Source organism: Petaurus breviceps, unplaced genomic scaffold (genome assembly GCF_028583685.1).
Source record: "Petaurus breviceps papuanus isolate PSGF00001 unplaced genomic scaffold, PetGlider_PUasm1.0 90903, whole genome shotgun sequence".
NCBI lineage: Eukaryota > Metazoa > Chordata > Mammalia > Diprotodontia > Petauridae > Petaurus > Petaurus breviceps.
This window is the reverse complement of record NW_027187376.1, coordinates 7,767,752-7,787,154: the sequence shown is the minus strand read 5'-3', so window position 1 is coordinate 7,787,154 and position 19,403 is coordinate 7,767,752. Positions and strand designations below refer to the sequence as shown.

Here is a 19,403-nt window from a genome sequence, read left to right as displayed (position 1 = left end):
GAGAGAGAGAGAGAGAGAGAGAGAGAGAGAGAGAGAGAGAGAGAGAGGGAGAGAGAGGGAGAGAGAGATTTACCCGTAAGAAGGAGAGATCACGGTTGTGCTCGATGCTGGTTATCTCCAGGTTCCCCATCACTACCTCACAGTTTTCATAGTATTTACGCAAGGCACGATATTGCTGTTCCAGGTCAGAGAGAGAGCTCAGTTTGTTCTCTGTTCCAGCACACACTGCAAAAACAAAAGTATATACACATGCATAAAGTAACAGCCTTCTGAATAATACAAACACTAAAACAACAACAACAAAACAGATGATGGTACATATTCAGATTAGCCTTTGCTACTCAGTTAAGAACAGGACAGAAAACCCCTGATTAGCAACAATGAGAAAAGCAATAGAATAAATGGAAACTAAAAACAGAATTCAACCCAAAGTAGAATGTGTTACATACACTCAATAACAAATAACTAAACTTTATCAATGTTACAAGTAAAGATAATATGTGTGCATGTGTGTGTGCATGTATAATATACATCAATGTGAGTATAGTATTTACCCTTAAGGAACTTATACTCTATAGGGGACAATACAAAATATTTGACAGACAAAAACAAATACTAAATATACTGTGACAAGTATATGACCACAAGGGCAAGAAATGGGATTCTAAGAAGTGATACAAGAATAACAGTTCTTTAGTCATGTAAAAAATTATTTTAATTAATTGACATTCAGTTTTTTTACCCAGTAATATCCATATTATAATTGCTGATATAAATAAAAACAGAAGACAGAATTAAGTTTCACTCAAATGAAAAAGGGAACTTGCAGAAAAGAATAACAGAGAGAGGTGTCATCACGACAAACCCCTTTTCATGACTTACACAGCAATCTTATCTAGCCATATTTATGAAGAACATAACAGGACAGTGGGAAGAAAAAGGTCCTTTCTCCACCAGCATCCTTTGCAAAAGATGAAGTAGAGGAATGCTGTGAAAATTTGGCATGTTCCTACAATGTAAGCAAGCATATACCTTGAGGCTTGGTGATTCCAATATGCATGTATGAACTGTTGAAAAATATAGCTCAAGAAGCATGGAAGGTGAGCGGCTAGCTGAGGCAGGTACAGAAGGCACGGCCTGCAGAGGCAGTCCCAGAAGAGGCCTGATCAACTCAGGGGGCGAGTCATCCCACCAACCAAAAGGACCACTACCAGGCCTATCACCAAAGGGCTGGGAGTGGAAAGAGCAAGGTAAGAACCAAATGCAGGGGCCCCTGTCTGGGACAGCAAATACTCCTGGGACTACCACTTCATATCCCAGAAATTTTTAAAAAAAGGCCCCTATCAGGACCTCCAAAGACCAGGATGGCAGAGTGAACCCCGCCTGCTCCAAACTCCCCCCCCCCAAAAAAAACATACTAACTATTGCCCCAGGGCAAAACCCTTTATAGTAAAGGCTTTGGATCCCTAGAGGAAGGGCATGGATAGGACCCTGCCTCAAAATGGGTCAAAAGAAGACTACAAAAGCCTCTGGAGTCCTATTATCCTCAGAGGGAGGAGCCAACCTCAGAGGGAGACAATGTGGACTCCACATCCACAGCTGAAACATCAACAGGGAACGGGTCGCAAGCACAGAAAGCTCTCCTAGATGAGCTCAAAAGGAACTTTGATAACCAAATGAGGGAGATAGAAGACAAAATGAATAATTCTCTCAAAAACAAAATTGCAGAATTAGAAAAACATTATAATGAAGAAAACATCTCTTTAAAAAGAAAAGTATATGATATGGAAAAGGAGCTCCAAAAACTAACGAAGGAAAATGATTTGCTAAAAACTAGGATCAACCAAATTGAAACAAATAACTCTATGAGGAACCAAGAATTAGTCAAACAAAACAACAAGAAAGAAAATTAGAAAAAGAGGTAAAATACCTCAATGGAAAAATAACTAACCTGGAAAACAGATCCAGGAGAGATAATTTGAGAATCATAGGCCTACCAGAAAAGCATGATGAAAAAATGAGCCTGGACAACATTCTCCAAGAGATCATTAAGGAAAACTGCCTGAAGATACTAGAACCTGAGGGTGAAATAGAAATCAAGAGAATCCACCAGACACCTGCTGAAAGAGATCCCAAACTGAAAAGTCTTCTAAATGTTGTGGCCAAACTCCAGAAATACCAGGTAAAAAAGAAAATACTTCAAGTGGCCAGAAAGAAACAATTTAAATATCAAGGGACCAGAGTGAGGATTGCATAGGATTTGGCAGCCTCTACACTGAAAGGTTGGAGGCAGTGGAATACAATTTTCTGGAAGGAAAAAGAGCTTGGGTTACAACCAAGGGTCACCTACCCAATGAGGGTGAGAATATTCTTCCAGGCAAAGAGATGGTCATTCAACGATATAACAGAGTTGCAGACCTTCCTGATGAAAAAGCCAGAGCTCAATGGAAAATTCAACCTCCAACTAAGAGATTCAAGAGTGACATAGAAAGATAAACACACACACACACACACACACACACACACACACACACACCCTGCTATTTAATAAGAGCAAACTGTTTATAGACAAGTAGAGGGTATGAGTATAAAATACTCAAAATGACAGTTAAAGAAAAATCTTATTAAGGGCTACAAAGGGACTACAATGGAAGAAGAGGAAGGAATGAAGTGGAAAAGTTTAAATCATGCCACACAAAGAGGCATAAAAACAATATAGCCGAGGAAAAGAAGGGAGGGAGATGGGAATCATATGAACTTTTCCCTCATTAGTTCTGGTGCAAACAGGGAATAACAACCAGTTAAGCATAGGACTCTATGGAGAAGAAATGCAAAAAGTATCATTTTAGAGGGAAAGAGGGGAGGGAGAGGAGCTTCCCATGAGATTTGTTCCTGCCACTCTTGGTGTGAAGAAGAAATAACATACTTCATTAAGTATAAAAATATCCTACAGGCAGTAGGAGGGGGAAAGGACTAAGAAAGGTGGGGGGGTGGTTAGTAGGGAGGGAAGAAGGGGGAAGGGGAGGAAAAGGGAGGGAGGTTGATAAGGGAATACTGAGGGAGGCAGTGGTCAAAAGAAAAACTATAAAGGGGGGAAGGGAGAAGGGGGAAAATATGAGCATTAAAAGGGGAGGGAATAGGATGGAGGGAAAGAAAGAGATAACAATCATAACTATAAATGTGAATGGAATGAACTCTCCCATAAAATGGAGATGGATAGCAGACTGGATTAGAAATCATAATCCTACAATATGCTGTTTATAGGAAACACATCTGAAACAGAGGGATACACACAGGGTAAAGGTAAAAGGCTGGAGTAAAATATATCATGCCTCAGCTAATGTAAAAAAAGCAGGGTTAGCAATCCTTATCTCAGATAAAGCAAAAGCAAAAATTGATCTAATTAAAAGAGATAAGGAAGGAAACTATATACTGTTAAAAGGCACCATCAAGAATGAAGCATTATCATTACTTAACATATATGCACCAAGTGGTATAGCATCCAAATTCCTAGAGGAGAAGGTAAAGGAATTAGAGGAAGAAATAGATAGCAAAACTATACTAGTGGGAGACCTTAATCTCTCCCTCTCCGAACTTGATAATTCCAACCTCAAAATAAACAAGAAAGAAGTTAAGGAGGTGAACAGAATTTTAGAGAGGATAGGTATGATAGATCTTTGGAAAAAACTGAATGGGGATAAAAAGGAATATACTTTACTCTCAGTGGTTCATGGAACATACTCAAAAATTGAACATGTCTTAGGGCATAAAAACCTCACAATTCTATGCAGTAAGACAGAAATATTAAATGCATCGTTCTCAGATCATGATGCAATAAAAATTATATGCAATAAAGGGCCATTAAAAGACAGACTAAAAACTAATTGGGAATTAAACAATTTAATCCTAAAGAATGAGTGGGTCAAACAAGAAATTATAGAAACAATCAGTAATTTCATTCAAGAGAATGATAATAATGAGACAACATACCAAAATTTGTGGGATGCATTAATGGCAGTTCTTAGGGGAAGTTTTATATCCCTGAGTGCATACATGATTAAACTAGAGAAAAAGGAGGTCAACGAATTGGGCATGCTATTGAAAAACCTAGAAAAAGAACAAATTCAAAATCCCCAATTAAATACTAAATTAGAAATATTGAAAACCAAAGGAGAGATTAATAAAATTGAAATTAAGAAAACTATTGAATTAATAAATAAAAGTAAGAGCTGATTTTATGAAAAAAAACACAATAAAATTGATAGGCCCCCTAGTGAATATGATAAAAAAAAAAGAAAGAAGAAAACCAAATTATGAGTATCAAAAATGAAAAGGGTGAATGTACCTCCAATGAAGAGGAAATTTAAAACAATAATTATGAATTATTTTCCCAATTATATGCACCTAAATTTGACAATCTTAGGGAAATGGATTAATATTTACAAAAATACAAGTTGCCCAGATTAACTGAAGAGGAATTAAATTACTTAAATAACCCCATCTCAGAAAAAGAAATTGAATAAGCCATCATTCAACTCCCTAGGAAAAAATGTCCAGGGCCAGATGGATTTACTAGTGAATTCTATCAAACATTTAAAGAACAATTGATTCCAATACTCTACAAACTATTTGGGAAAATTAGTGAAGAAGGAGTCCTACCAAATTCTTTTTATGACACAGATATGGTACTGATACCTAAACCAGGAAGAGATAAAACAGAGAAAAAAAATTATAGACCAATCTCCCTCATGAATCTATATGCGAAAATTTTAAATAAAATATTAGCAAAAAGACTACAGCTACTTATCTCAAAAGTAATACACTTTGATCAGGTAGAATTTATTCCAGGAAGGCAATGATGTTTTAATAGTAGGAAAACCATCAGGATAATTGATCATATCAACAATAAAACCAGCAGAAAACACATGATCATCTCAATAGATGCAGAAAAGGCTTTTGACAAAATACAACATCCATTCCTATTAAAAACACTAGGAAGTATAGGAATAAATGGAGCCTTCCTTAACATAATAAGTAGCATCTATTTAAAGCTATCAGCAAGTATTATATGTAATGGGGAGAAGTTAGAAAAATTTCCCATAAGATCAGGGGTGAAATAAGGGTGTCCACTATCACCCCTCTTATTCATTTGGTACTAGAAATGTTAGCAGTAGCAATTAGAGAAGAAAAAGAAATCAAAAGAATCAAATTAGGCAAAGAAGAGACCAAGTTATCACTCTTTGCAGAAGATATGATGATATACTTAGAGAATCCTAGAGAATCAAGTAAAAAACTACTTGAGAAAATAAATAAATTTGGCAAAGTTGCAGGATATAAAATAAACCCACATAAATCCTTGGCATTCCTATATATTTCCAATGCAATTCAACAGCAAGAGATAAAAAGAGAAATCCCATTTAAAGTTGCTGTAGACATTATAAAATATTGGGGATTCAACCTGCCAAAACAAACCCAGGACCTATATGACCACAACTACAAAACACTTTTCACACAAATAAAGTCAGATCTAACTAATTAGAAAAATATCAATTGCTCATGGCTGGGTTGATCTAATATAATAAAAATGACAATTTTACCTAAATTAAATTATATATTTAGTGCCATATCAATTAATTTACCAAAAAACTATTTTGTAAAGCTAGAAAAAATAGTAATAAAATTCATTTGGAAGAATAAAAGGTCCAGAACATCAAGGGAATTAATGAAAAGAAATGCTAGGGAAGGTGGACTAGCTATACCAGATTTCAATCTGTATTATAAAGCAGCAGTCATCAAAACTACTTGGTACTGGCTGAGGAATAGAGTAGAGGATCAATGGAATAGATTAGGCACACGAGATTCAGAAGTCAATGACTATAGTAATCTATTGTTTGATAAACCCCCAGACCCTGGTTTTTGGGATAAGAACTCACTATTTGACAAAAACTGCCAGGAAAACTGCAATATAGAATGGCAGAAACTGGGCATAGACCATAATCTAACACCATATACCAAAATCAAATCTAAATGGGTGCATGATCTAGGTATAAAGGTTGATACTGTAAGCAGTCTCCTAAAACAAGGAATAGTTTACCTGTCAGATTTGTGGAGAGGGAAAGACTTTATGACTAAGCAAGAATTAGAGAACATTATAAAAATGCAAAATGGATAATTTTGACTACATGAAATTGAAAAGCTTCTATACAAACAAAGCCAATGTAACCAAGATTAAAAGGGAGGTGGGAAATTGGGAAAGAATCTTTACAACCTATGTCTCTGACAAAGGACTCATTTCTAAAATATACAGAGAATTGAGTCAAATCTCTAAGAATACAAGTCATTCCCCAATGGATAAATGGTGAAAGGATATGAACAGGCAATTTTCAGAGAAAGGAATTAAAGATATCTATAAGCACATGAAGAAGTGCTCTAAATCACTATTGATTAGAGAAATGCAAATCAAAACAGCTCTGAGGTACCACATCTCACCAGTCAGATTGGCTAAGATGACAAAACAGGAAAATGACAAATGCTGGAGAGGATGTGGGCAAATTGGAACACTAATGCATTGCTGGTGGAGTTGTGAACCGATCCAGCCTTTCTGGAGAGAAATCTGGAACTATGCCCAAAGGGCTATAAATAATTTCATATCCTTTGACCCAGCAATACCACTCCTATGGTTATATCCCAAAGAGATCATAGAAGTGGGAGGAAGACCCATATGTACAAAAATGTTTATAGCAGCTCTTTTTGTGGTGGCAAAAAAATTGGAAATTAAGGATTTGCCCATCAATTGGGGAATGGCTGAACAAGCTGTGGTATATGCATGTTACGGAATACTATTGTGCTATAAGAAATGAGGAGCAGATGGACTTCATATTTACCTGGAGAGGCTTATACAAACTGATGCTGAGTGAGAAGGGTAGAACCAGGAGAAATTTGTACACAATTACAGACACAACGTATGTGTGATTGCCAACTTTGATAGACTGGACTATTCTCAGCAATGCAGTGATATAAGTCAATCCCAAAAGACTCGTGATAGAGTGAAATGTGTACACCCAGAGAAAGAACTAGAAAGAACTGAGCTTATATCCAGATGGAAGCAAACTACCTGATCTTTTTCCTTTTCTTATTTGGTTTTATATCCTCTTTAACATTTTTCATTCCATCTGATACAATCTGTCTTTATAACCTGACTAATGTATAATGTGAAAGTATTTAAAGATCCTATACTTGACTGTATGCTGCCATTGGGAGGGAGGGGGACAAAATGTGAAACTCAAGGAATTATGGAAATGAATCTTGTAAACTAAAAGTAAACAAACAAATTTATAAAAAAAAAATTATAAAAAGAAAAATATAGCTCAAGTTTAGGGAATAAGAAGAAAAAGACTGGAAGAAAATCCAGAAATCTCCTACCTGCACAATATGCATGCTTCCTTAAAGAAGAGAGTAGGAACACAGTAGATGGGACAAGCAGCCCAACATAGCTCTTCTCTTCTCCAAAAATATAGCAGCTAAATTGATTACATATTGGCAAGTAGTGAATGACTGATTACTGAAATAGCTTTCATTTCAAAAGCAGCCATGTATAGTAAAGGTCAAAATGTAAAACAAATTAGATAGAAATTGCCAAATTGCATCTCCTGAATTGGGATGAATTTTCTGCTTTTGTATAGTCCACAAGCTAAGTTTTTTTTATTTTTTAAATAAAGTTTATTATATATAAAAATATATTAAAAACTCATTCATAGCTTAGCATTTTAAAATTAATCCATTTTATATAGGAGCAATAATAGAATCACAACATATATACTGTACCATTTCAAAATATGACATACTATGAAAAGAAACAGAAATAGCACCTAAGAAGTTAAAATTACCAGGTCAACTAACTTTACCCCAAAATGTAGAAAAGAAATCTATGACTGTAAAAACAGCTTTAAAGTCACTAAGAGAGCATTTCAAAATATTTCAAAGATTATAGAATTGTTGGAGAGACAAAAATGAGACTTTTATCTTGAAGGCTTAGATATCAACAAAAACTACAAATGAAGAGAAATTCGAGATTTTACCATTTCTGTTAGAAGATGAATACCTACACTGATAAAAAAAAATCTTCTAGGTACACATTACTTCCAACTCTGAAAATTAAATAACTTCATGAAAGAGTTGGCATTTTCAGTTTGCTTTTGGATTTAAGACCTGAAGTATCATGGTTATAGATGAATATGAAGGGCATTCTACCCAAAAAGAATGGTGTGAGCCCAAGCATGGATTCAGGAACACAGTACAGAGTATACATATACTTAGATTTACACATAAAGCATTACCAGGCTAAATACCTTTTACAAATAGACCAGCTCTTTTCCATAGAATAGCCTGATGTATGTAATGAAAATTAAAAGATAAAAATGATGAATATAGTATGTGTGGAAGAAAAACATAAGGGGCCAAATATGTTATGGACAATATTTTTTCATTTGAATCACTTAAAGCTATTCTAAATCTTTGTTATAAAAGAAGACAAAATGATCGTATCATCTATTCTTTGACACTTATACAACATAAGCTAAATTTTTTATCTTGTTTTACTGACATCTTTTGTTTTTTAACCCATTGAACTTTTTCCTTCTAACATTTAAGTAAAACTATCATGGGTGACATAGGGATAATGAGACCCTAAAGTATCAAACTTGTCTTAGAGCTTACTGAGTTTGCTAACAAGGCAGCCCTACCTGCATGGACAGAGGCTCCCCAAAATTAGTTTACATGGGTCTCATATGTACTTAAAATACAAAGGAGAGTGGATATTGGGAGTATATGTTGCAAGAGCTGGCTCATTAGATAACATACCATGACCTAAATGACTAAGCTGATTCCTGAAATCAGGGAACACTTGAAATCTCACTGAACGAATGTTATCACACAGAATATTCTTATTGAGGGACCATTGGGTTGTCAGTCTAGGTAAGGAGATCCTTTAATGGGTGAGCTAATGCTTAACACAAGATGGAGGCAATTGTGCTCAGTTTACCAATATGGAGGAAGCTGTATTCAATTTCTGATTCATAATCCCAATGTATTTAACTCACTTTCATGCCCTATATGTATGTAGAATACTTGTAACTACCCTAATAATGACAAGGCGGTTAGAAGTTACAACTATCATCTTCCCATATAAAATGGTAGAAAGTTAAACCTTATTAAAAATGATTTCTTTTTCATGTTTACCTTTCGATGTTTCTCTTAAGTCTTGTGTTTGAAAATCAAATTTTATATCAGCTCTAGTCCTTTTGTCAGGAATGCTCCATTTCATTAAATATCAAAGTTTCTTTCTGCTGAAAGATTATACTGAGTTCTTCTGGGTGGATACTTTTTGTTTATAATAGTAGCCCCTTTGCTCTCCAGAACATCATATTCTAAATTCTTCACTGTTCTAAAATAGGAGCTGTTAAATTTTATATGGTCCTGATAGTAATTCTTTGATATTTTAATGGTTTCTTTCTTTTTGTTTGAAGTATTTTCTCTTTGACTAGGAGCTCTGAAATTTGGTTCTGATATTCATAATAATTTCAGAATGCCTGGTATGCATGGTATGATTAGTGGATTCCTTCCATTTCTATTTTTCCCTCTGGTAAAAATCAGGACCTTTTTCCTTCATAATTTCTTGAAAACATATGTCTATGCTTTTTCTTTGATCATGGCTTTCAGACAATCCAATAATTTTAAAAATATTCCTTCTTGAATTATTTTCCAGGAGAGTTGTTTTCTGATGACATAGTTAACTTGGTTTTATTGTTTCTTAATGCCTCATGGAGTCATTCATTTCTCCTTGTCCAATTCTAATTCTTAAAGATTTCTTATCTTCAGTGAGTCTTTCTATGTCTTTTTACACTGGGCCAATTCTGCTTTTTAAGCAGTTATTTTCATCAGTAAATTTTTTGCCTCTTTTTTCCATTTGGTCAATTCTGTTTTCTAAAGTTTCTTCTTTCTTGTGCCTTTTTATCATGCTGTTAATTGTCTTTTCATTGGTCTAGGGTGTTTTTAGGGAAGACTACTACCTATAGAATGAGGGCTATTGAGCCTTTTTAAGGACAGCTTTCCACCTTTGCTGTCCACCTCATCCACCTAACTCTCACCTGTGATTCCAAGAAGCTGTAGGACACAGAGCAGCCACACTCTGGTCAACTATTTCAGCAGAGTGGCTAAACCAGGTTTACAGTAACTGAGGAGTCTCAAAACCACTGGTGAGTTGCGGGGGGGGGGGGGTTTATTATCTACCCCAAGTATATGTAGACTACCCCTGGTGGAATGGGCAAATGAGAAAAATTTGTTCCAAAATCCATGAAGGCAGCTCAAGTAGGCACTGTGGAGCTTTTAAAGCTTGGTTAGGCATCGAAGATGCCAAAGTCATCCACTGTATCTGAAGTCATCCCCAGTTATTTTAACTGTCCTTCCACTGGAGTTTGATGAGTCTGGAAGAGAGAGTGAGGCCAACGATTCTGTGCAACTCTGCCTTACTTAAATCCCATTTACACATAATTCGAAAGACATCACCCATACTGTTTCACATTTTGACCTATTTCAAAATCCTGCAGCAATAGGCAAGTGATGAAGCACAGGGAACTATACTCAGAACCCTGCACACAGGCAGTTTGGGCCATGGAGTTGTCTTCTCATTAGAAGTAGCAGTGGGATTCAGCAGCCCCCTGGGTGTCTGAGCAGCCATTTAAGAATCACACTGCTTACCTTGTAGTGTGAGGAAGGGGCTAGAAAATATGATTGCCACCTGAAGGAAAACACCCCACCACCATCATCAGTGCCTTTGTTCCCACCATGAGAAATCCTGATGAGGTGTAGCAGCAAGCACCCCAAGCGTGCTCAGGGTGGCTGCCCATACAGGTTCTTGGATCTGGTTTGTTAAAGGAAAGCAACTCAAAATGGGTTAACAAGCTTACTTTAATCAGCCAGACATATATCGTTTACCTTGTTCAGGGGAAAAAGGTCAGCACTCCGAACTTCAAAATACACAGAATTATCAAGACAGAAACAGATCAAGTAGACAGATTTCCAAACTGTCCAACCATTACAACCATACCCAGTCAACATCTGGGTTTCCACATCTGGGTTTTTCAAAGCCGGGGGAGCTCTGGACAACAACTTCCCAGAATACAGATCAAATCACAGAACACTTCTCAAAGTGAGCCCCCAAAACAAAGCTACACATCAGGGCTTATATAGCCTTCCCCTGGCTCAGAGAATGTAACAACCTTATTGACTCACTGGACAATCAAGAAGTATCTACTGAAAAACAAGCCTCCCACCCCAGGCTTCAGGTGCATTTTAGCCTAGGGGCAGGAAAGATCTTCCAAATTTGCATTCCCATTACATGAGGTCAAAGAAAAATTTTATGAAGACCTGGAGACCTTTATTATTAATTTACTAAAGGAGGACAAGCTTATAATTCTGGGTGACTTTAATGCTAGAGTAGGTTCAGACTTCCAGACAAGGCAGGGAATCCTTAGGAGAAAAGGAGCTGAAAACAGCAGCAGCAATAGTCACTTACTATTGAAGATTTAAGTATCTCATGACCAATATTGTCTTCCATTTGCATTCAACAAAAATGGCAGCCCCAAGGCAAAAAACTACTAGAAGAATTAATGTAAACAGATTCGGGTACTTCTCTGAGAAGAAATAGTTTGTTGCTAGCTTAGAGGGAAAATTGAGCCAACACACAGCTGACAACAGTGGGGTAGAAAAGGAGTGGGCATCTTTCAGAAATTTGGTGTACACAACTACATTTGCTCATCTGGGTCAGAACACTCACAAACATTAAGACTGGTTTGATGAAAATGGTGGGGAAATTCAGAAGATGCTAAATGAAAAATCAGAGCTCCACAGGGTTTACCAGCAGGATAGCTCATCCATCTCTAGGAAGGCAGAATTTATTTCCATCAGAAGAAAAGTCCAAGTGAAGCTTAGAAAGATGCAGGATTTTGATTCAGTAAGAAGGCAGATGAAATTCAGTTTAATGCTGATACTAAAAAATCCAAAGAGCTTTTATGATGAAGGTTATTTATGGGCCAAAGACCTATGGTGCATCTCAACTACTCAGTGCTGATGGAGCCACATTGTTTAGTGATAAGGACATGAAGGCTTCCTTAGTGTTCTCAACAGACCATCATCAATCAATGCTGAAGCCTTTGACCCTTTACCTCATGTTGAAGTCTATCTCTCCCTAGCTGAAATTCCAAGGAAAGTGTTTTTAAATGCCATTAGGCTTCTTTCATGTGACAAAGCAGCTGGTGCTGATTCTATTCCAGGTGATAGTCACAAGACTGGGAGTTCATTGCTCATACAAAAGCTGACTGAAATTTTCCAGATTATATGGTGAGAGGAGATTATCCCACAGGAGTTCAAGGATGCCTCCATTGTCCATATCTATAAAGGTAAGGGGAATAGATTGTCCTGTGACAATCATAGATTCTGTCTCTTAGTCATTACTGTCAAGATTCTTGCCAGAGTCCTCATTAATAGGCTGATCCTTCACCTGGAATATGGTTATCTGAGAGCCAATGTGGCTTCAGAAAGGGCCAAGGAATGTTTGATGTGGTGTTTGCTGCTTGACAACTCCAGGAGAAATACCAGAAGCAAAAAAACAAAGGTCAAGGCCTTTGATACCATCAGTCATGAGATCTTGTAGAAAATTATGTCAAAATTCATTTACCTGGAGAAATTTCTCAGTATTGTTCATCAATTTCATGATGGCATGCTTGCCCATGTTCTGGAGAATGGACAAGGCTGTTATGTTTTCCCAGTCACCAATGGAGTGAAACAAGGCTGTGTGCTTGCTCCCATGCTTTTTTAACATGATGTTTCCAGCTATGTTGTCAAACACCTTCGGTGAGGATGAACATAGCTTCAAGGACAGCTAATGACATGACGTTATATTCTTCAACTTGAAAAGGCTACAAGCCATGACTAAAGTTCAAGGAGTGTTGGTGCATAATTTTTTATTTGCAGATGTTGTGCAGCCACTGCAACAAAGTATGTATTGATTCTCTGCTGCTTGTACTCATTTTGGCCTAACAATTATAACCAAGAAAACCCAGGTGCTCCATCAGCCAGCACAACACCATCCATATGTAGAGCCGTCAGTTACAACAAATCGAGAAATTTTGAATACTTTGGATAAATCAACTTACCTTGGAAGTATACTTTCCAGGGATGTACACAGTGATAATGAGGTTGATGCATGCATTGCCAAATCTAACTTAATATTTTGGAGGCTCCAAAGGAAAGTGTAGGGGAGAAGAGATATTAGACTGCCTACCAAACTGAAGATCTACAGAGACATTGTGCTGACACTATTGTTATATGCCTGTGAAACCTGGATAGTATACCAGGACTATTCCAGGAAGTTGAATCTCTTCCATTTGAATTGTCTTTATGAAGATTCTGAAAATCACCTTGCAGGATAAAATACCAAACACTGATGTCCTTATTCAATCTAAGCTGCCAAGCATTCAGACTCTATTCTGAGAATCCAACTCTGAAGGGCTGGGTATGTTGTTTGAATGCCAAACATATACTTGCCAAAAAGTCTATTTTAAGGAGAACTCACACAAGGCCAGTGTTCATGTAGTGGTCAGAAGAAGTGATATAAGGACACTCTCAAGATCTCTCTAAAGAACTTTGGAGTTGTGTGACATAGGACCATCCAGCATGGAGTCCCCTAATCAGAGAATGTGCTGTGCTCTATGAACAATGCAGAATTGAAGTAGCTCAAAAGAAACACAAAATGCTAAAAAAAAAAAAAAAATCCACCCCAAATGTTCACGTGATCTATTTGTACTGCACCTATGGCAGAACCTTCCTAGCTCATATTGGTCTGATCAGCCACAACTGGACATGCTATAACTTGACTCTAACATACTGACATCATTTTGGTCCTCTTTAAATACAAAGGGCATCAACCAATTGTCTTTTCGTTATATTTCCTTTACTTTCATTTCTTTACATAATTTTTCCTCTATCGCTCTTATTTGATTTTGAAAATGATTTTTCAGCTCTTCCAGGAATTCTTATCAAGGCTGTGTCCACTTCACATTTTCTTTTCCTTTGAGGAAGTTTGTAGCTATTTTGACATCATTATCCTCTGAGTTTGTTTCTTGATCTTCCCTCTCACCGTAATAACTTTTTTTGGTGAGGTTCTTTTGTTGTTATCGTTTGCTCATTTTTTTTTTCACCGTACTTTTTGACCTTGAATTTATTTTAAAGTTGGGTTCCATTCCCTGTGTGGGGGCAGGAAGAGGTACTGCCCCAAGCTTTAAGCTTTTTTGCACTGCTCTTTCCAGAGTTACTTATGGGAATTTGATAGTTTTCAATGCTTCCAAGTTGGTGTGATCTGGGGAGAGGTATGGTCGGTGTTCTCCTGGTCTGGGCTCTGGTTCTCATTCAGGAAGAGCCCCTGAGCTCTTGAGACTTCAACTGGTACTACTTTTCATGGTAATTATTCCCCTGGAACTGGAAAAGATGCCACTCCTCAACGATACTCTGCCCTAAAGATCTGAAAAGATCTTGCTAATCAGGGCCCCTGTTTCCTCATGAGCAAAAGTACTCCACCCTTGAACTGTAACCCAGAAGGGTGTATAGGCAATGGAGTTGCCAAACAGCTTCCATTACTACATTGAGTGCTTACAATGTAAACTTTTTCTGACCCATTGCCCGCTCCCCTTAACACCTCTAGTTTGAAAGGTCCCAAAGCTGCTGCTGCTTCTGTCAACATTACCTATTCTCATCAGTGTTATCTCATCCAACTGGATGTCCTATTTTGTAGCCCAGTTCCAAGAATTTGCTAAAGCGCAATATCTGGGGCTCAGCAGACAATTATGAAGAAAGATCTATCAAAGAACACCATATCCCTACTCCTCCCTAGCCCTATAAAAGCACTGCTCCCTCCCACAACTGTGTGCCTTTACTGGAGCAGGAGAGCCACCCTTGCTTGTCAACTCAAAAAAACCTTAGTTTGGTTTACAAATTTCTGGTCCTATTACCTGGGTATTCCTGTCACACCCACATGTGCTCCTCAATTATATTTTCTATTTGAACTCTATAATATCTAATTTTTATTGTTTAGTAATCATACCAAAGAACAAGTTGTTTTATATGTATGTACTTTGTGTCCCCAATTAAACAAAGTTCCCTGAGAGCAGAAATGGCATCATTTGTTTGCTTATCATATTCCCTCCCCAAATGATGGTGGAGAGTTTTAGCAGAAAGTACTAAATAAATGCATGCTGATTTAACAGACAAGTCCTCCTTTCCTTAAGTGGTGAGATAATGTTTTTCAAACTGTTCCTAGCAATCTCACACAGAAACCCAATCTTCTTTGCTGTCTGCACACAGCTTACGTGTTCCGATTCTGTATAGAACCCTCAGAGGCTGGCCAAAACTGATTACAGGAAAGTAAAGTTGGCTCCTTACAAGTGTGGGATCTTTGGTCAATCATTGAATGTGTCCAACAAAATACAATGTGCAACAACAAATATTTCTTATGTTTCTTTTATATGCTATGCTATGGAGACATAAAGGCTGATGGAAAAGTCTCCCCCCCCCTCTTTCTTCCAAAGTTGAAAGGGAGAAAGAGATGTTTGAAGAAAAGGAAATATGGGGGTGGGTGTTAGAAAGGAAATAACATTAAAAATATTAGGGTTATGGGAAGGCTTCAGAGAGCAGGTGACAAGGAAACTCAGCTTAGGCAGAGATGAGGAAAAGAAAACAAGAAATGGATTTTGCAAATAAAGGGAAGTGGTAGATAGAATGCTGAGTCTGGGAAGCATCAACTATTCTGGTTTGATAAGAAGACAGAGTTCATGAAGGGGGTGGTGATATGAAATAAAGTTATAAGTTATTCCATGGTTCCCTGAGAATCACTGAAGATTTTCTGAGAAAACAAATGCCTTTCCTAGACCTGTATTTAAGAGGGCTATTTTGGTGTCTGTATAGAAGATGGATGGTTGAAAGGGAGAAAAAGGACACTGGGAAATACATTTGAAAAGCTATTACAATAATTTAGGTCACAGATGATATGGGTGGTAATCATTTGAACTGGCATAGTAATCTTTTGAGGGCAGGAAAGGGATGGAAGTAAAAAAATGTATGGATGAAGAATCACTAATAAATACTTCTTCATATTGGTAGCAAGGGAACATAGTACACAGAGTGCTAGACTGAGAGTCGGGGACACCTGAATACAAATTCCGGCTCAGATACATACTAGCTGTGTGGGCAAGTCCCTTTAAAAAATTCTCTATTTGCCTCAGTTCCCTCTACTGAGAAATGGAGGTAATGAAACAGGGTTCTTGTGAAGATCAAATGAGATGACTTTATAAAGTACTTAACACAGTGCTTTCCACAAAGTAGACACTATAAAGAGCATATTCCATCCTTTCTCCTCAAAATTCTGACAGAGTCTTTTGTGTCCTTCCTAATACCCCCTAATATACATTCCCAAATGCCCCCTCAATTCCTGGAACACAACTGTCCAATGCATATTTAGATCTTTTCCATTTCTACGTCTACACCTTTGCTTAGACTGTGACCCTATCCAAGAATGTTCTCAGATTTCCCCTTTTCTCCTCATACTCCATGGCTAAAGTCCCACCTCCTTCATTTCTTGATTACCCCAGATTAGAGCTCTTACTGCTTATGCTTATTACCACAAAATTTATTAATTATTTATGCAGTTTTATATTATCTCTAGATATTCTATTTATCATATCTTGAGTATTCCACTATCCTCCTAATAATTAGAGGTGCATTTTAGGTCACTTATGAATCATCTGCCCTGCCTAACATATCTTCTAGTGCTGGTACAATTTAGGTTTTCAAAATATTCATGCTGTAAGATATTTCATCCTTCTTATATTTGTAAATATAAGTAACAGAGCAGGAGACATATTCTATTTTTTTCATGGTCTGTCCAACCAATATTGCTATTACCTCCTCAAACAGTTTGGTTATAAAATAAACAAGCAACCGTAGTCACTTAAACTAAGTTACATGGAAAGTTTCACCTCACAGTTTAAAAAAAAAAAAGTTCTGAACATTTCCATTTTTCACAAATATTCAAACCTACTAACTAATCTCTCCTAAAAAAAATTGTACCAAAAGGGGGAAATCAGCTGTTGTTAATCGTTAAGTATTTATTCCTCAAGTAGTAGGTCTGTCAGTTTTCCCACTTAAGTTATGGTCCATCAAGGTACAGATAACTGATATTAACATTTTTTAAAGAGATATACAAATGGACGTGCATTCAGAGCAGTGTAGACATAATTATATGTCCTTGAATATCTATATTAAAAGTAAGCAAGAAAGAAGAGAACCCTGGCACCTTTCTAATTAAACTATCTTTTTAAATGATAGAATACAGTTATTGTTTAATTTTTTGGTTTGTTTCAAAACTTCAACTGTCATAAAAAGCAATTTATTTCTTCCCTCAAGCAGAGAATAAAAATCTATCTTTATCCAGGTTGGGGGATGATTTCATATACCTCATTGAGTGAAAACTTAAGGGGTTGTTCTTGTCACAGATTAACAAAACTAATTTATTTTTCTAGGAGTACTTATGTTGCTGAATTAAAAATCATATGTACACTCTAAGCCTTTGCATCTAGAACAATCACATGTTTCATGTTATCTATCCCACCAGCACTGTCTCCTGTTATTCTTAAAATTTGAAAGTACTAGCAACCTAAACTGATTTAGAAAAGACATAACCATTTTATGGTACATATACCGCTAACTGTATGTGGCAGAGATCTCTAAAGTTCATTATTTACACATGATACCTTATTTATCCAGAGTAAGTGAGAAATAAGTTATAATATAGAAGAGGGGCTTTGCCTCATTTCAGTTTAATTCAACACATGTTCATTAAGTCCTTATAATGTCTGAGGCCCCATAAGAGACACCAGAAATTTTCCTACTCTTTAGAAGCTTAAAATATAATAGAGACAAGGTAGAAATAAGCCTAAAACAAGTGTGACAGAGAAGTAAAAAATAGTGTGAGAAACATGAGGATGAAGAGATTACCTTCACCTGAAGAGCTCAGGGAAGGCTCATGCAGGAGGTCATATTTGAGCTTGTTTCCTTCAAAAATATGTATCCTTCAAAACTTCTTCAGTTTTTAGCAGAGAAACAAAGGGACTCTTGAAGACCAAAGTTAAATTATTTCTTCTTAAATACTCTTTTTCTCTTAGGTAACACATTTTTCTTTTTAAGGAACTGTTTTCTTCATTGTAATGTTTTTCTAATTTCTCAATTTTGATTTTATTGTTGATTTTATCTTCTACTTCTCTAATTTGGTTTTCAAAGTTCTTTTTCAGCTCATCTAAGAATGCATTCTGTGCTTGAGACCAATTCATATTCCCTGTTAAGGCTTCAGCTGTGTGTGTGGAGTGACTATGGTCTCCTTCTGAATTTGGTTCCTCTAGCTCACAATAATAGGATTCTAGAGTCATTGTCTTTGCAGTCTGTTTTTACCCATTTTGAGGCAGGGCCCTAGCCATGCCCTTCCTCAAGGGTTCCCAAGCCTTCACTGTTAAAAATTTTGCTCTGGGGCATTAATTACTGTGTTTTCAGGGCTAGGGGCAGGATTGGAGCAGCTGGGGTTCACTCTGCCATCCTGGTCCCTGGAAGTTCAGATAAGTGCTTTTTAAATTTCTAGACTGTGGATTGGTAGTCCCAGGAGTAGCTGCTAACACTGTCACAGGCCCTGCATTTGTCACTTACCCAGCTCTGTCAGAACCTAGCCCTGCAGTGATAGGCCTGAGAATGGCCCCTGCAGTTGGTGAATCAACCTACAGCCAAGTTGACCAGGCCTTGTCCTCCCCGCACTGCTTCATTCTATTCTTTTATTTTAATACACATTTTTTCGTGTATTATTTAACATCTACAATTTTCAGTTTTTATTTTTAAAAAAGCTTGCTAGTAATATGGTTTCTTAAGTAAAAAGCAGTGTTTAAGATACTTTAGGAATGTTATAGAAACTATTTAACGTATAGGCCAATAATTAAAGGCATCAAGGCATTGAAAGGAGATTAGACCTTGCAGAAACAGAGATGAGTTGAATTCCTTTCTAGAACACAAGTTCTAGTGATTTCCAAAATTGTTAAAATGGAAAAATGACAGGTGGAATAGGTAACATGATGCAATTAACAAGAAGGAAAAATAACATGTTAAAAAGATGCCTCATCAAAGAATTAGAAATCAACAGAATTCCCATAAATTGGAAAATGGCTGAACAGGCTGTGGTATATGATTGTGATAGAATACCATTGTGCTATAAGAAACAATGAACAGGATGATTTCAGAAAGACCTGAGAAGATGTATG

At 36.8% G+C, this 19,403-nt stretch overlaps 1 protein-coding gene across 1 annotated transcript in view; it reads right to left on the bottom strand.

Moving 5' to 3' along the window:
• ERBB4 (erb-b2 receptor tyrosine kinase 4) overlaps positions 1 to 19,403 on the bottom strand; it is a 1,413,192-nt gene that overhangs the window by 902,673 nt on the left and 491,116 nt on the right. Inside the window, exon 2 of the mRNA XM_069075217.1 lies at positions 74 to 225. Coding sequence (XP_068931318.1) covers positions 74 to 225 — 152 coding nt within the window. The remainder of the gene's footprint in view (positions 1 to 73; positions 226 to 19,403) is intronic.